This window comes from Coptis chinensis, unplaced genomic scaffold (genome assembly GCF_015680905.1).
Source record: "Coptis chinensis isolate HL-2020 unplaced genomic scaffold, ASM1568090v1 utg579_pilon_pilon, whole genome shotgun sequence".
Lineage (NCBI taxonomy): Eukaryota > Viridiplantae > Streptophyta > Magnoliopsida > Ranunculales > Ranunculaceae > Coptis > Coptis chinensis.
In genome coordinates, this window is record NW_028238168.1 from 186,122 (window position 1) to 202,942 (window position 16,821).

General features: G+C 36.5%; 3 protein-coding genes across 7 annotated transcripts; all 3 read right to left on the reverse strand.

Moving 5' to 3' along the window:
* Positions 1-446: 446 nt before the first annotated feature.
* Positions 447-4,463, reverse strand: LOC147473019 (cinnamoyl-CoA reductase 1-like). 4 transcript variants are annotated; one of them, XR_015210608.1, is made up of 6 exons: positions 4,064-4,463; positions 3,772-3,957; positions 2,309-2,471; positions 1,870-2,060; positions 1,477-1,662; positions 447-742 (listed from the first exon to the last, which is right to left on the reverse strand). XR_015210608.1 is itself a non-coding variant. In XM_086587922.1 (6 exons), exons 1-5 carry the CDS (start codon positions 4,358-4,360, stop codon positions 1,524-1,526), a joined length of 975 nt encoding a protein of 324 aa, XP_086444048.1. In that variant the 5' UTR covers positions 4,361-4,462; the 3' UTR covers positions 447-756; positions 1,477-1,523. The 4 variants fall into 4 exon arrangements, 2 of the variants coding, with proteins under 2 accessions (XP_086444048.1, XP_086444049.1); XR_015210607.1 differs by having other exon boundaries at positions 447-756; XM_086587922.1 differs by having other exon boundaries at positions 447-756; positions 1,477-1,664; positions 1,873-2,060; positions 4,064-4,462.
* Positions 4,464-5,005: 542 nt separating this feature from the next.
* On the reverse strand, positions 5,006-8,545 carry LOC147473020 (uncharacterized). The gene is made up of 6 exons (XM_086587915.1): positions 8,186-8,545; positions 7,953-8,107; positions 7,630-7,740; positions 5,853-7,540; positions 5,631-5,700; positions 5,006-5,458 (listed from the first exon to the last, which is right to left on the reverse strand). The coding sequence occupies exons 1-6, from the start codon at positions 8,331-8,333 to the stop codon at positions 5,270-5,272; spliced, it is 2,361 nt and encodes a 786-aa protein (XP_086444041.1). The 5' UTR covers positions 8,334-8,545; the 3' UTR covers positions 5,006-5,269.
* Positions 8,546-13,051: 4,506 nt separating this feature from the next.
* Positions 13,052-16,821, reverse strand: LOC147473021 (uncharacterized). Of its 2 annotated transcripts, none has more exons than XM_086587916.1 (6): positions 16,535-16,821; positions 16,320-16,456; positions 15,958-16,068; positions 14,172-15,868; positions 13,953-14,043; positions 13,052-13,757 (listed from the first exon to the last, which is right to left on the reverse strand). In XM_086587916.1, exons 1-6 carry the CDS (start codon positions 16,677-16,679, stop codon positions 13,599-13,601), a joined length of 2,340 nt encoding a protein of 779 aa, XP_086444042.1. In that variant the 5' UTR covers positions 16,680-16,821; the 3' UTR covers positions 13,052-13,598. The 2 variants fall into 2 exon arrangements, with proteins under 2 accessions (XP_086444042.1, XP_086444043.1); XM_086587917.1 differs by having other exon boundaries at positions 13,953-14,019; positions 16,535-16,819.

Below are 16,821 nucleotides of genomic sequence, written 5' to 3' on the forward strand. Positions count from 1 at the left end.
GCTCCTGCCACCGAAATATGAAGTTTATAAAATTTGCTGGTCTCTGACTATGAGAGGGATCATCTTCTGGACGTATCTGGGGACTTTTACCAATTTAAAGGAACAGCGAGAAAACTGAAACTAGATTCACTTGCGAGTAAATGCATTGAAGTGAGAATATAGACACGCACATCGTATTTATAGGTCGAAATGGTCTCTACGAGCTTCAGATTGCTTAGTTTTAAACCATATTGTATATACGTGACATAGGACTTTTGGACAAGACGGCGTGAGCCGAGTCGATCATTACCAAATGATAACCTGCATGTTGCATGATTATAAACCCCAAACGTCGAAGCATTGCTGATATTTTCTCTCTAGTAATCTAGTATTGTTGCTGAGAGCTTACATAGGATTTACTTCATGTTATTATCAGCTCTCTGAGCTCAAGGGAGAGGATCACAACAAGTTAGTAACCATTCCATATCATTTTTATAAGCAATAAACTCATGCACTGATGGTGGACATACTAAATTACTCTGCCAATAGTGCTAATCATTCCAAATGTATCTATTATAATTCAGTTTAAGACCAAAATAAAAAGTCAAAAACTTGGAAAATCAGCTAATACTTGGCCAGGAGATGCGGGCTTGGTAGCTTTTGACAGAGTCCATAAGTGTTGCTTCTAGATATCTGTATTTCCATCCCAACTTTTGCTTCTCCGAGCTCACTACCTCTCCTGTAGCCAGCTTCTCTTATATGCCTACATCAGTAAAACTGCCACAATAAAAATAAATAAATAATTTTTTTTAAAAAAAATAGTAAAGCGGCTTAAGTTAAACATAGGTAATTACCTCCTACTTCAGTTCTACAATCAACAGATATATAAGTATATGTGTACTTCTCTTCGCTTAGTCATTTAACTTTTCTCTTCGCACTGAACTACTGTCTTGGGAACCAAATTATGAGTAGTAGTCTGGTGTTTAGATAAAAGCAGTAGCAATTTCAAAAAAAATTATCAAATTTTGAAATGTTGGGCCTTCCTCTGACAATCACGCTGCCATTGCTAAACAGTAAAAAAAAAAGGTAAAAACAAAGAAAGAAGCGCGATATAGGCATTTCCATTCGTACATTATTAAAATAATTCCACTCTAACAACGAATTTTATGTTGAGAACACCATCCAGTTGTAACAGCAACGTCTGAGCCAACTCGTAATAATGCAATGATCATACTCGCTGTTCACCTATGATGGCTTTCAGACACTTTATATTCATTTGGATTCAATCAATACTGAAGTTGTAGTTCAGAAAGTTAGTTTCTTCTATTTCAGTACAAGTTCCCGATTAGTAACAAATTACTCCACCAGTATTACTATAAAATTTTATTGTGGAATCTACGTTGTACACTTGTACCTATCATCTGTATACATGTTTGTATGATATAATTATGCACGTAGTTATTATTGAAGAAATATAGCTGCAAAACTCAGTGTTACCTCTACTAATGTGCTACACAATATTCTTGACAGAGATGCCAGTTCAATCAGTCCTTCTTCAAGATACCAAGTTCTTGGTAACTTTCCACAGAATCAACAAGAGTTTCTTCCAGGGGCCTGTATCTCCATCCCAAGTTTTGCAATTTCTTTGAACTCAACTTTTCATCTGCTCCCACCTCAATAAAACTGCGAAAAAGGTTGTTTAAGAAGAAGTGTCTAAATCTCAAACTTTCTGTACGGCCAGAGTAAGTTATAGAATAGTATTATATAAATCCATCTACAGTAACATTTCTATGCACTTTTTCTACACCTTACACTAACATAATATATATCTATAGAGTACTTGTGGTTAAGTATCCTACGACATTGAGTTTATTTTATAAGCAAACTCACCTCCTTTGGGTAATCGTAATTAGGATATATACTTCTCAGCTTCTCAACCAAATCCCTGGCCCTCGTAATGTAGGCCAGACAGAGGTATCTTCCTTCAGCTTCAGGCTTCTCATATGTCAGCAGCAGCGCATCAGCAACATCCCTGACATCTACGACTTTCCGTATTTTGTTTTCCATCAAATCAAGTCCCTCTGGACAGCATAACAAATAAACCAGTTAAGACAATTTTTAAAATCACAATTTGCACATCGCAGATAAAACTCTAGCTTAAGTTCACCAAGGCTCAAAAGGAAACAATTATCAAGGTTGTCTGATTAATTGCTGGAAACTAATTTTCCATAAGTTTGTCAAAAATAATCATCAACAAAATGCCACCACACATACAAAAATGCAGAAAACCTATACAATGGAAACACATAAAAATGGTATAATAAGAGACCTTTCATCATCTTGATAAGTACCAAACTACTAGCATTTGCAGTGGATTGCAGCATCGGACCGAGCACAAGGCAGGGGCAAACTGTTACAACATCAAGACCAGTTCTCTTTGCATATTTGACAGCCTCACTTTCTGCTTCTGTTTTCGACAGACAATACCAATTCTGGCAAACCAAGTATAATGGGACAAAACACAAATCTAGAGAATGAGACGACCATATCATAGAAATGCCAACAAAGAAACAAACAAAAAGCTCATAAATAAACAAAAAACAAAAAAGGTTTGCAGAAACATGCTAATTAACGACTTAACGGTAAAGTATCAGATTTTGTTCTTAATTAATCTGTTGCGAGAGACAGGCTAAAAGTTTCTAATATTCAAGTTGATAAAGGGAAATAACTTAAGAAGTTAAGATATGTATAACCTACTAACCACACATATCCTAAGGTTAGACTTCTTTGAATGAGCTAAATTTTTGTGAGTATGTTCTCCATGGTGGGGAGATTCTATCTACAAAAATTCAGCACTTCAGTCAACTTTTAAGTCCACAATTTTGTTTGGATTCGTTTACAATGTGGCTAGAATGTGGCTCTATCCCTCCCATATATATATATATATATATATATGAAACAAGAAATAAATAAAATAAAAATAATTGCACTTACATGTGGTGGAAATTTTATTTAAGTATCTACCCAGGTGATCTAACAACACAGAACTCATCAGATTTTATGGTTCCGTGTCCTTACCAATAGACTTAGGCCAACTGGAAAGGGGGAAAGAGAAGCGTACATACAGTCACATTAATCTATAGGCATCGTCTTACGATTTGCAACCTATGATGACATTGGACTGAGAGACTAGCATGCCACTAACAAGATAATAGACAAGTAAGATGTAGCCCTTGGGCAGGGATGTCCAGAGAATTGAGAATGTAGATAAATGTAAGTACAGACTTAGTCTCATGCAGTTGCTCATTTCCTCAATTTCCATCTACAAATAAATGAATTTCTATAAAAGTCTCATTTGCAAATTATTCTAAAATCAAGTGACTGGTTCATCCCGGGAGTTGAACGGTTCAACAAGATGTAGTACGGAGTTGGATTGAGGAAATTGGTTAACAAGGAATAAAGAGTGGGACCATTTTCTTTTCCCTCTTGCTGAATATAATTTTTATGGAGAAACACCCCAATTGTAGAAACAAGCGAGGAGGGCCTAGCATCTAAAACACCGGTTTAGTCGTATTGGAGCCGTCAGATACAGCTGAATGTGATTTGAGAATCCATGGTCGAGCACGTTAGTAGGCTGTAAAAATGTGAAACAAGATATTGTCCCATGGCGGGTATCATATGACCAACTTATACTGATGGAACTGAAATTTACGCTAAGCCACTGAATTAGCTAGGAATAAGTTAGATAAAGCAGTACAACCGAACTGCTATAAAATGATCCAATGTAGTTACCTTGGTGGCTCTGCAGTATTCCTTGTCTGACCAACATGCCTCATCCATTACTTGATCATTTGGCCAGTTAGGAATCATACCAACCGCAGCACAAGACGATACAACCACGACTCTCTTCACTTGTGCTTCAGAACACGCCTTAAGTACATTTAGTGTACCAGTTACAGCTGGCTCAACTAATTCTACCTGCAAAGCATATCATTGAGACAGGACACGAATATATAGTATAATAAAGTGGAATTATTTCCAATAGGAAAGTGTAGTGCAATCGCATGTGAGGTGTATCAAGTACCTCGGGATTTGATAAGGTGGTTGACGGAACAGGAGAAGCAACATGGAAGACTCCAGAGCAAGCAGTGATAGCTGCAGAGAGAGAATTGTAGTTCAGCAGGTCTGCTGGGAAGAGTTTGAGATTCTGGTCTGCTTTCTCAAGCCTTTTCAAGTGAGAATTCTTGTCGTCTCCTGGGTCTCTAACGGTGCCATGGACGATGTAGCCCTTGGAGAGCAGAAGCTTAACCAGCCACGATGCCACGTACCCACCGGCTCCTGTAACGCAGACTCTTCTCCCCTTCTCCTCCATTTCCGTCATCTGCTCTTGAACGAATAAATTGACTAGCAATATTCAACTCTCAAGTGGCTGGCTGACACAACACGTGCCACCATAATTATTCAACCCATGAACTAAATATCTTCGGTTTTTTTGTTTTTGTTTTGTTTTTTATGTTTTGTTTTGTTTTCTTTTTCTACTTTTTTTTTTTTGCTATGTTTTTGTTTATTACAAAATTCAAATTTGTTTCTACCAGATTTGTTACTCTAGATGTATTTTTGATGCATTTTTTAATCGGAATTTTTATAGAATTGTTTTTCAGATACTTTTGTCAAAATTTCGAATGTTAAAATAGTGTTTGGCATATATAATCGGAAAAAAAAAAAATAACGTTTAAATTTTACTGTCAAAAGGCAGAAGAAATGGTTTTAAAAAAAAAAAGAGGCATTATCCAATGAAAAATGAAAACAAGGGTTCTTACAAACTGCTTCTCATACTTGAGTTCCAATTCTATACAAATAAACAAGGAGAGATGTGCAATAGGAAATGTAGTAATAAATGTAAATGGTACATTAGTACATAATACATATTAACTTATTAAGAAAATAAGAAGTAAACTTCCGAACTCGAAGTAGCAGTTTTGGACACGACCCTAACGGGTTTGGATCGGGCACAAACAAATTCGGGTTAAGAAAAACCATATCTACAATTCATACATCCTTTATCCGTAGCATCCCCATAATTTTTTACATATACAAGAAAAATGGCAGTCAAAGATACTGATTTGTTTCGTACAGCCACCTCTGAAAGCAAGTTATCTACATTACTACAAAATAGATTATATCCACAGAAGTGACGTTAAAGCTAGCATTAGTATTGTGTACAACGAGGATATAGCAAGCAAAAGAAACTTCAGCACAAAACCTTCAAAAAACACCTCCTTTAAACACTTCAACTTGCTTCAGGTTGCTCTTTTGATGCTTCAGGTTGCTTTTTTGATGCTTCTTCATTCATCCTTCTCCATTTATCCTTGAGATTTGCTGCCGTGCGACGTTCTTGAAAAACACCTTGACCAAAATCCAAAATTTTCCTCCATGGGACATTTTTAGTATCAGCTTTTCCATATATTTCCACTCCCTCCTACTCAATGAAACACACAGATTCAGTCAGACCAAAACAAGGAAGTTGCAGTAAACATGAAAACCCAATGGGGTAAACTAAGGACAAACAATACGGGCAGAGCAAATAACAAAACAGACACCCCATAAAGAATCTTAACACCTAATAAAATATCTAAAAGTAAACACCAGACCTGGAGTTTCATTTCCTCTTCACTACTCCAAGAAAATTTCTTTCTCTTTGATGGATTTCTGGGATTTGCGCTGCACATTGGAATAGACATTAATCTCACGAAATTCCGCATGACAATGGAAGAAAATAAGTTCAGTTTTCCAAAAAAGTATATATGCCAGAAAATAAAAGGAATGAGCAAATATATATCCAAAAAGGCAATCGTTGTCCCCTAAACTCATACCGTTTGCCACCATTCTTAACATTCACATGCTCCTTGACATTTACATCATTCACATTTTCAGAATTTTCCACTGTGTTTTGGTCATTCTTATGTTTAGAGGTTTCCATTGTATTGTCATCTAACGATGGCAAGCGTCCTTCTAAGGAATGGAGAAGCTGCTGTTCTGCATTTCTTGCACCAACAAGTTTCGGATCATTTAAAACAGTCTCTCTGTTTACACAAGGTAAATCAACAGTTGCATCTGCTGGAGGATAGTGTCCCTGTTGCCTAGTGTCAGGCTGCTGTAAATCTGGATATTCAACTCCTCCATCAGCATGCTCATGACTTGTCAATACTGTCTCTGTACCCCAACAGGGTGAATCAGAATTTCTGCCCATTACAGGTGAGGAGTAATTGACAGGTTGTTGATGCAAATCTGCGTCAGATGGTCCTAAAACAGCATATTCGTGACCATTTAATACAATCTCAGTGCCATCATTACAATCACAAGCAGCTTCTGTTTCTTGCTGATGCAACGCTGAGAGTCTGGATGGATTGTTCAGCATCTCTTTTTGTTTTCCATTGAGAAAACTTGCACTTTCAACAGCTCTTGATTGATCCACATTTAATACTTTTTTCCTGTCTTGCCCAGGGTTCAAAAAACTAGACAATCGATTCATTGCCAAAGTAGCCTTTTCCTTTGCCAAAATAGCCAATTTCTTAATCTCACTACATACCATCTTTGCTTGGGAATATGAACAAACTGGGCACAAGAAACTATCCAGGTCATTGGAACTAGCTGAAAAACCCAAACAACTCTGGTGGACAGCAAGTTTGCACGCGCTACAAATTAACAAATGCCCACCCTTGTTACACTTAATACATGAATAATCTTCAGCCCAATCTGTATCCAAAGAATCTTCAGTTGATGCTATTTGAGAATTAAATAAACTGTTGTTCACTGTGGTGAATTCCATATCTTCACTGGGTGAAGAGAAAGGAAATTTCCCAATGGTGACATTCGTACCATGTGAGCTTTCTCCCCCATTCACAGTTGTCCTTAACTTTTTTGAGAAAACCTGCTGAATTTTACCACCATCATCTGCACAAGCTCCAATTTTTCCCAGATCTTGAGCTCGTCTTCCACGGGGAATTTCTAGGGGTTCACATGCAGGCAGAGTATCCAAGTTCTGCCCCCCGAGTTTCAGCACAACAGTATCCATAGACGTCTTATCGACATTCATACAATCCTTTAGCCGTCCTGTACTGCTTTCAGTCCTTTTCCTCTTGCTCCTACGGAGAGGAGGACCATCTTGCATGATTTCCATTGCATTTTCAGGGGCTGGAGGAGATGAGATCTCATTCACTGCATGAGATTCAGGAATCTCCATGCTCTGCTTAGAGCTATTGCTTGCATTATAAACTCGATTAGCAGTTCCAATTCCAGCTAAATTCTGATCCTCCTTTCGCTTGGTTGTCTCCTCCGTGGTAGGGTTTGAAGATTTGGCATGGGGATTTCCTTGCAATGCATTGCCCTGAATCTCAGATACAAGGCAACCTGAGTTTGCTTCTTGCGTCTGGATGTTACCACCAGTTTCGCTACAAGCAAGCTGTCTAGCAGGTTGTTCCTGATATTTTCCTTTCAATCCACTTAGTCCCCACAATTTTGCAGCCGATGGATGGCGACCATTAATAAGTGCCTCCTTAACCTGCTTGTAAATGAGGATCTTGGGTCAGTGTGGATTAACAAAGTGTGTAACAGTTTCAATAGATAAAAAACTGAAAAAAGGTTCAATACCTCATGTAAAGTACATTTGGGCAAGTGAGAATTTTTACTGCCAACAAATTGAGAAACATCCATTATACACGAGTCCAACATAGATGCTTCGGGGATGGACGTGTTCGCCAGCTAAAATAAATATAATGCAAAATTAAACTGAGACCAGTGTCCAAATTCATTGACAGAAACATTTAACTCTTCAAGGCAGAAAAATATGCAAGTTGGTACCAACTGAGACAACAAAATGATAAGATAGATAAAAGATGCTAGATACTAAATACTAAATACGATTGAAAACAATGAAAAATCATTCAAAACAAATGGAGAGTGAAAAGGCAAACCTTGTGGACAAGACCACGGTAGAGATTCTGGGCGGGTTCGGAACAACAGGGACGATCATGGTTGGTGGTGTTTGGACACCTTAAACCAATCCTCTGGGTAGCGGTAGTGGCTTTTAATGACTCCAACTCTTCATTTGGAACTTTCTTCAACAACTCTGCCATAATTTAATAATTCTCTTGTTAGTTAATTTAAAACAAGGCGAAACATTAAAACAATAAAGAGAGTAACTGACCATCGAGAGTGGAACTGTTAATTCTTTTAAAGTCGGCTAGGGTTTCCATCGCCCAACCCCACAGCGGAGGACTAGATTTTTTTCTACTCGCCAAAATTTGTACTTTATCATTTTCATCATCTTCTTCGCCTCTTTTCGTGGTAGTCATTCCTTCTTCTTCTTCTTGCACCGTCGTCGATCGATCACTTTGCTGTAAAACCTAAAAAGTCTCCCCCTTTTCTCTCTCTCTGTCTCACCATCCAACTTCAACACAAAATTTTCTTTCGTCAACAATTTACTATCCCATAAATATCTTTATAACATCTTTAGGTGAGACAGTTCCCTCCTATCATCCTAGCATCAAACACCAAATTTTCAATAATTTAGGGTGTGTTTGTTATGATGGAAAGGAAAGGAAATACTATGGAAAGGAAAGGAAAATAAGAGTGGTCCCAATCTTTCCATAGTTTTTAAAGTTTGTTTACCCATGGAAAGGAAATGGGAACTTCCATATGGAAACAAATGGAAAAGGTTTTGTGTCTTTTAAATAACCCTTGAATTTTTGTGGAAAGGAAAGGAAAGGAAATAGATAAATAGGAACTTACTACTAATACACTCCACTCAACAATACAATTATTCCTTTCCATAGCTTTGCAAAACAAACACGATTATTCCTTTCCCTAGTTTTTACTTTCCTTTCCCCAGTTTACCAAACACATACCATTTAAAATTATTTCCTTTCCATTCCATTCCATTCCATTCCATAGTGGACCACCCATTTTATTTCCTTTCCTTTCCATGAGTTAAAATTTAACAAACACACACTTAGTGTTTTTAAATCTTCAGGAGTTACGTGTTGATGAAAACACCAAAACGGACCAATGGGTCGGATAAGAACATTTTAGGTGAGACACTATCCTATTATCCTAGCTTTAAACACCAAATTTTCAATAATATGGTGTTTTTAATCTTCAGGAGAGTTACATGTTGATGAAAACATCAAAAAAAAAAAAACCAAAGCGGACCAATGGGTCGGATAAGAACCAATACCCAATCCGGTCCAAATCAATAAAAACGGGTCTGGGACAGGTAGTTAGCATATTGGATCGGCTCTGGGTCTTGAAAATCAGAACCACTCTTATTGGACTCATATTGGATTCGTTCTGAATTAAGTATGTACCGAACCATTATAGGCCTGATCTGATTGAAATTTGTAATCTTATTCTTCCTAATTTTCCTCCACCATATATTTCTATTACTGCAACATTACAGTATTTAAAGTTCCAAAATAAGATATACAAAATACATATGTAATATTACGATGTGTTTTTTACATAATAAAAAGATGGTTTATATCTAAAGAAAAATCCTCCCTTACACATTTGGATTTCAAATCATTCATTATGCCTTTTGGATTTGTGTACCTTGATTTTGTGTTTAGCAAAAAAAATATATATTTACTATTTATATAACGAAAATTATGATCCAATTATAAAAAACTCGGTTCACCGGGTTGAAATTGAGCTTATTGGTTCGGAACGGATCAGATCCAGAATAATAAAAAATAAATAAATAAATCGGTTTGATTCTTGTTCTCTAACTCAAATATTAGTTCGGGCGAGTCCGGTTTCCGGATCCACGTATTGTTGAAAAAGCGGATCGAATTTGAATTTGCATATATCCGACCGATCCAAACCATTGCTAGCCCTAAGCGGACCCAATATTGATGAAAACATCAATAATATATATATATATATATATATATATATATATATATATATATATATATATATATATATTCTTGAATATCGTTATTATTTGGAATAACGATATTCAGTTAAAATTGACGTTGGGGTTAAATAAATTATACCAAACCAAAACAAATTACATGTGGAAAATTAAATTATACAAAAAATAACATCACAAAATATATAATAGAAAATGAAAAAACAAATAACGTCAAAGCAATAATGACAAATATTTTAAAATATATATAATACTGAATGAAACTAACGTCAACAAACAATTAAAGGGGAACCGAAAACTGGATGCAAATGCATCGAACTAACCTCAAATAATATTTAACGGAAAATCGGAAATTGGATGCAAATGCAAACATTAAACTAATCTTAAAAAGTAATTAATAGAAAATCGGAATATAGATACAACTGCATTAAACTAACCTCAAATAATAATTAACGGAAAATCAAAACTTTGATACAAATACATCAAACTAATATCAAAAAATAATTTTCGGGAAATCGGAAACTGGATGCAAATGTATTGAACTAACCCTCAAATATTAAATTAACGGAAAATCGAAAACTGGATGCAACTGCATTGAACTAACAAATAAGAAAAATTAATTATAAATTAGAAACATGAGAGCATCTCTAGGTGGACGTATCCGTGGTCGCATTCTTCAAATTTGAAGAAATGCGTCGGAATTTCCCTGAATTCCAACTCTAGGTGGTTATTCGTTAGGTGGTCGCATAACCCGGCATTACGTTCGCATTCTTGTTAGCAAATCACGGAGGTTTGGATGCGGATCTGCGGCGACAATATAATAATAATGTCGCTAGCGCCGATACTAATGTAAGCCCCAAGTTTTTTTTTTTGACTTGACCAACACCACGCCATGAAATGATGGCTTGCCGCCACTACTAATGTCGCACAAGTTATTTTTTTACTTTTTCAATTTGGTGCGGCGATTAGGGAATGTCGTGTGAGTTTTGAACTTGAACTTGCGGTTGGTAATGTCAGCGGCAGCGATAATCTTGGCCGCCGATACTAATGTCAAGGTCATCTCCAATGAATTTTTGCGACCATTTAATTTGCGACCACCTAGTTGGTGAAATTTGCTATCAGATTTTGTGGTAGCATTCTTCAAATTTGAAGAGTATGCTACCACCACCTAGAGATGCTCAGATGCAAATGCATGAAACTAAACTTAAAGAATAATTATTGGGAAATCGAAAACCGGTTTACAACTCTGATGAACTAATCTCAAAAATAAACTAGATCAGATCGTTAACTAACCCCAAGAAATAATTAACGGGAAATCGGAAACTGGATGCCAATTTATTGAACTAACCTCAAACAATAATTAACGAAAAATTGAAAATTTGATGCAAATTCATTTAACTAGCCTCAAACAATAATTAACGGGAAATTGGAAACTAAATGCAAATGCAACCTTATCAAATAATAAATGAGAACTTGAAAACTAGATACATATGCATTAAACTAATCTCACATAATAATTAATAGGAAATCATAAACTGGATGCAAATACATTAAACTGATATCAAAGAACAATTAACAGAAAATTGGAAATTGGATAAAAATGTATTGAACTAACCACAAAGAATAATTAACGATAAATTGGAAAATTGATGCAATTGCATTGAACTAACCTCAAAAAATAAATAACGGGAATCAGAAATTAGATGCAATTGTATTGAACTAACTTTGAAATATAAATAATGGAAAATCAAAAATTAGATGCAAATGTATTGAACTAATCTCAAAACATATTTGGGTTATATGTTGTGTGAACGTCTCGATAAATATAGTTTTGCATTTAAAACGGTGTTTATCTTATTTTTTTCCGTATGATTGAGAACTTATTGTTATTCAAGTAAAACTGATATATAAACTTAGCTTATAAAAAATCTCTCACAAAACTTCAATCAAACTTCTATTATTAAACAACAAAATGAAGTTGAAGGGTTTTTATCAAAGGTGAACGAATAAATTGACTAGCAATATTCAACTCTCAAGTGGCTGGCTGACACAACACGTGCACCATAAAAATTCAACCCATGAACTAAATATCTTCGGTTTTTCCGTCTGAGTGTTTTTGTTTTTTTTTTTTTATGTTTTTGTTTATGTTTCTACTCATTTTACTCTTTCTACTTTTTGGTTAAACCATATATATACAAAAAAGAGGCGTTTACTTCACATTATCGAATGAAAACAAGGGTTCTTACAAACTGCTTCTCATACTTGAGTTCCAATTCTATACAAATAAACAAAGAGAGATGTGCAATAGGAAATATAGTAATAAATGTAAATGGTACATTAGTGCCGTCAGTGACTACATAATACATATTAACTTATTAAGAAAATAAGAAGTAAACTTCCAACTCGGAGTAGCAGTTTTGGACACGACCCTAACGGGTTTGAATCGGGCACAAACAAATTCGGGTTAAAAAAAACCATATCTACAATTCATACATCTTTTATCCTTAGCATCCCCATAATTTTTTACATATACAAGAAAATGGCAGTCAAAGATACTGATTTGTTTCGTACAGCCACCTCTGAAAGCAAGTTATCTACACTAGCATGATGCATGTGCTCCGCACATGATGCTTAGTAGTGGTTATTAGGGCAGGGATCGGGTCGGGTTTGGGTAGGATATGACTATATCCGAATCCAAATAGTTTCGCAATATCCGAACCCGATTAAAACCGAAATTGAATATCTGAACCCGACTAACCCGATCAGATAACACTAAAAACTAAAAAAAAACCAAAAAATTATATCCGAACTCGAACCCGACATATCTGAATCCGACCCGAATACATAAATGGATATGAAAAGTGACTCGAACCCAATATATTCGGTAATTGGGTTGGGTTAAATTCGGGTCTACCCGACCGATTCCGTGGTGTGGAAAAAGTGTGTCGAGTCTAAATGACATAATTGTATTTATTATTATTTCAAATTGACTTTAACATTTTGATTAGGTGTTTTGTAATTTAATCAATTGGGTATGAGCAATTCTGTCCAAACAAAATGGCTTAAGAGACCAAGAGTTACATAAAAAATTAATAAAATACTGTTGTTGGACTGTAGCTAACAGCCGCCTTCTTTAAAGTATTTTAGAATTTAAATTACTACAAAATAGATTATATCCACAAAAGTGACGTTAAAGCTAGCATTAGTATTGTGTACAACGAGGATATAGCCAGCAAAAGAAACTTCAGCACAAAACCTTCAAAAAACACCTCCTTTAAACACTTCAACTTGCTTCAGGTTGCTCTTTTGATGCTTCAGGTTGCTTTTTTTTTTTTTTTTGCAAAGAAAGGATGATTTTACTAGCAACCAAAAAATAAGATAGCACAATCATTCGCTATTAGGGACTTGGAGATGGGCGGAACATCCTCCGTCCAAAAGTTATGGCCAAACAAAAAACCCCAAGCAGCGAGATGATGAGAAGCAGTATTACAAAAGCGTGGAATATAAACAAAAATAACCGAAGAGAAAGACTCCACTAGTTTGAGGATATCATGAACCAGGATACTATTCGTCCATGACAAGTTATCCAAATTCCCTGAAAGCGCATTAACTAGTGATAAGCAATCCGAGGCTAACACAACTTTTTTGATGCCATGGTTAAAAGATGCTTGTAAACCATTGAACACAGCTAAAGCTGCTTTTTTGATGCTTCTTCATTCATCCTTCTCCATTTATCCTTGAGATTTGCTGCCGTGCGACGTTCTTGAAAAACACCTTGACCAAAATCCAAAATTTTCCTCCATGGGACATTTTTATTATCAGCTTTTCCATATATTTCCACTCCCTCCTACTCAATGAAACACACAGATTCAGTCAGACCAAAACAAGGAAGTTGCAGTAAACATGAAAACCCAATGGGGTAAACTAAGGACAAACAATACGGGCAAATCAAATAACAAAACAGACACCCCATAAAGAATCTTAACACAAATAACCCCAGTATTTATATTTCTAATAAAATATCTAAAAGTAAACACCAGACCCGGAGTTTCATTTCCTCTTCACTACTCCAAGAATTCTTTCTCTTTGATGGATTTCTGGGATTTGCGCTGCACATTGGAATAGACATTAATCTCACGAAATTCCGCATGACAATGGAAGAAAATAAGTTCAGTTTTCCAAAAAAGTATATATGCCAGAAAATAAAAGGAATGAGCAAATATATATCCAAAAAGGCAATCGTTGTCCCCTAAACTCATACCGTTTGCCACCATTCTTAACATTCACATGCTCCTTGACATTTACATCATTCACATTTTCAGAATTTTCCACTGTGTTTTGGTCATTCTTATGTTTAGAGGTTTCCATTGTATTGTCATCTAACGATGGCAAGCGTCCTTCTAAGGAATGGAGAAGCTGCTGTTCTGCATTTCTTGCATCAACAAGTTTCGGATCATTTAAAACAGTCTCTCTGTTTACACAAGGTAAATCAACAGTTGCATCCGCTGGAGGATAGTGTCCCTGTTGCCTAGTGTCAGGCTGCTGTAAATCTGGATATTCAACTCCTACATCAGCATGCTCATGACTTGTCAATACTGTCTCTGTACCCCCACAGGGTGAATCAGAATTTCTGCCCATTACAGGTGAGGAGTAATTGACAGGTTGTTGATGCAAATCTGCATCAGATGGTCCTAAAACAGCATATTCGTGACCATTTAATACAATCTCAGTGCCATCATTACAGTCACAAGCAGCTTCTGTTAACGCTGAGAGTCTGGATGGATTGTTCAGCATCTCTTTTTGTTTTCCATTGGGAAAACTTGCACTTTCAACAGCTCTTGATTGATCCACATTTAATACTTTTTTCCTGTCTTGCCCAGGGTTCAAAAAACTAGACAATCGATTCATTGCCAAAGTAGCCTTTTCCTCTGCCAAAGTAGCCTTTTCCTCTGCCAAAGTAGCCAATTTCTTCATCTCAATAAATACCATGTTTGCTTGGAAAGATGAACAAACTGGGCACAAGAAACTATCCAGGTCATTGGAACTAGCTGAAAAACCCAAACAACTCTGGTGGACAGCAAGTTTGCACGAGCTACAAATTAACAAATGCCCACCCTTGTTACACTTAATACATGAATAATCTTCAGCCCAATCTGTATCCAAAGAATCTTCAGTTGATGCTATTTGAGAATTAAATAAACTGTTGTTCACTGTGGTGAATTCCATATCTTCACTGGGTGAAGAGAAAGGAAATTTCCCAATGGTGACATTCGTACCATGTGAGCTTTCTCCCCCATTCACAGTTGTCCTTAACCTTTTTGAGAAAACCTGCTGAATTTTACCACCATCATCTGCACAAGCTCCAAATTTTCCCAGATCTTGAGCTCGTCTTCCACAGGGAATTTTTAGGGGTTCACACGCAGGCAGAGGATCCAAGTTCTGCCCCCCGAGTTTCAGCACAACAGTATCCATAGACGTCTTATCGACATTCATACAATCCTTTAGCCGTCCTGTACTGCTTTCAGTCCTTTTCCTCTTGCTCCTACGGAGAGGAGGACCATCTTGCATGATTTCCATTGTATTTTCAGGGGCTGGAGGAGATGAGATCTCATTCACTGCATGAGATTCAGGAATCTCCATGCTCTGCTTAGAGCTATTGCTTGCATTATAAACTCGATTAGCAGTTCCAATTCCAGCTAAATCCTGATCCTCCTTTCGCTTGGTTGTCTCCTCCGTGGTAGGGTTTGAAGATTTGGCATGGGGATTTCCTTGCAATGCATTGCCCTGAATCTCAGATACAAGGCAACCTGAGTTTGCTTCTTGCGTCTGGATGTTACCACCAGTTTCGCTACAAGCAAGCTGTCTAGCAGGTTGTTCCTGATATTTTCCTTTCAATCCACTTAGTCCCCACAATTTTGCAGCCGATGGATGGCGACCATTAATAAGTGCCTCCTTAACCTGCTTGTAAATGAGGATCTTGGGTCAGTGTGGATTAACAAAGTGTGTAACAGTTTCAATAGATAAAAAACTGAAAAAAGTTTCAATACCTCCTGTAAAGTACATTTGTGCAAGTGAGAATTTTTACTGCCAACAAATTGAGAAACATCCATTATACACGAGTCCAACATAGATGCTTCGGGGATGGACGTGTTCGCCAGCTAAAATAAATATAATGCAAAATTAAACTGAGACCAGTGTCCAAATTCATTGACAGAAACATTTAACTCTTCAAGGCAGAAAAATATGGAAGTTGGTAAAAGAGCACAGAAACCCCAATTTAGTAGTACCAACTGAGACAACAAAATGATAAGATAGATAAAAGATGCTAGATACTAAATACGATTGAAAACAATGATGTGAACTTTTAAAGAAAAATCATTCAAAACAAATGGAGAGTGAAAAGGCAAACCTTGTGGACAAGACCACGGTCGAGATTCTGGGCGGGTTCGGAACAACTTTCTTCATTTGGAACTTTCTTCAACACCTCTTCATTTGTACACGCTTTTAATGACTCCACCTCTTCATTTGGAACTTTCTTCAACACCTCTGCCATAATTTAACAATTCTCTTGTTAGTTAATTTAAAACAAGGCGAAACATTAAAACAATAAAGAGAGTAACTGACCATCGAGAGTGGAACTGTTAATTCTTTTAAAGTCGGCTAGGGTTTCCATCGCCCAAACCCACAGCGGAGGAGATTTTTTTCTACTCGCCAAAATTTGTACTTTATCATTTTCATCATCTTCTTCGCCTCTTTTCGTGGTAGTCATTCCTTCTTCTTCTTTCGTCAGCAATTTACTATCCCATAAATATCTTTATAACATCTTTAGGTGAGACAGTTCCCTCTTATCATCCTAGCATCAAACACCAAATTTTCAATAATTTTGTGTTTTTAAATCTTCAGGAGAGTTA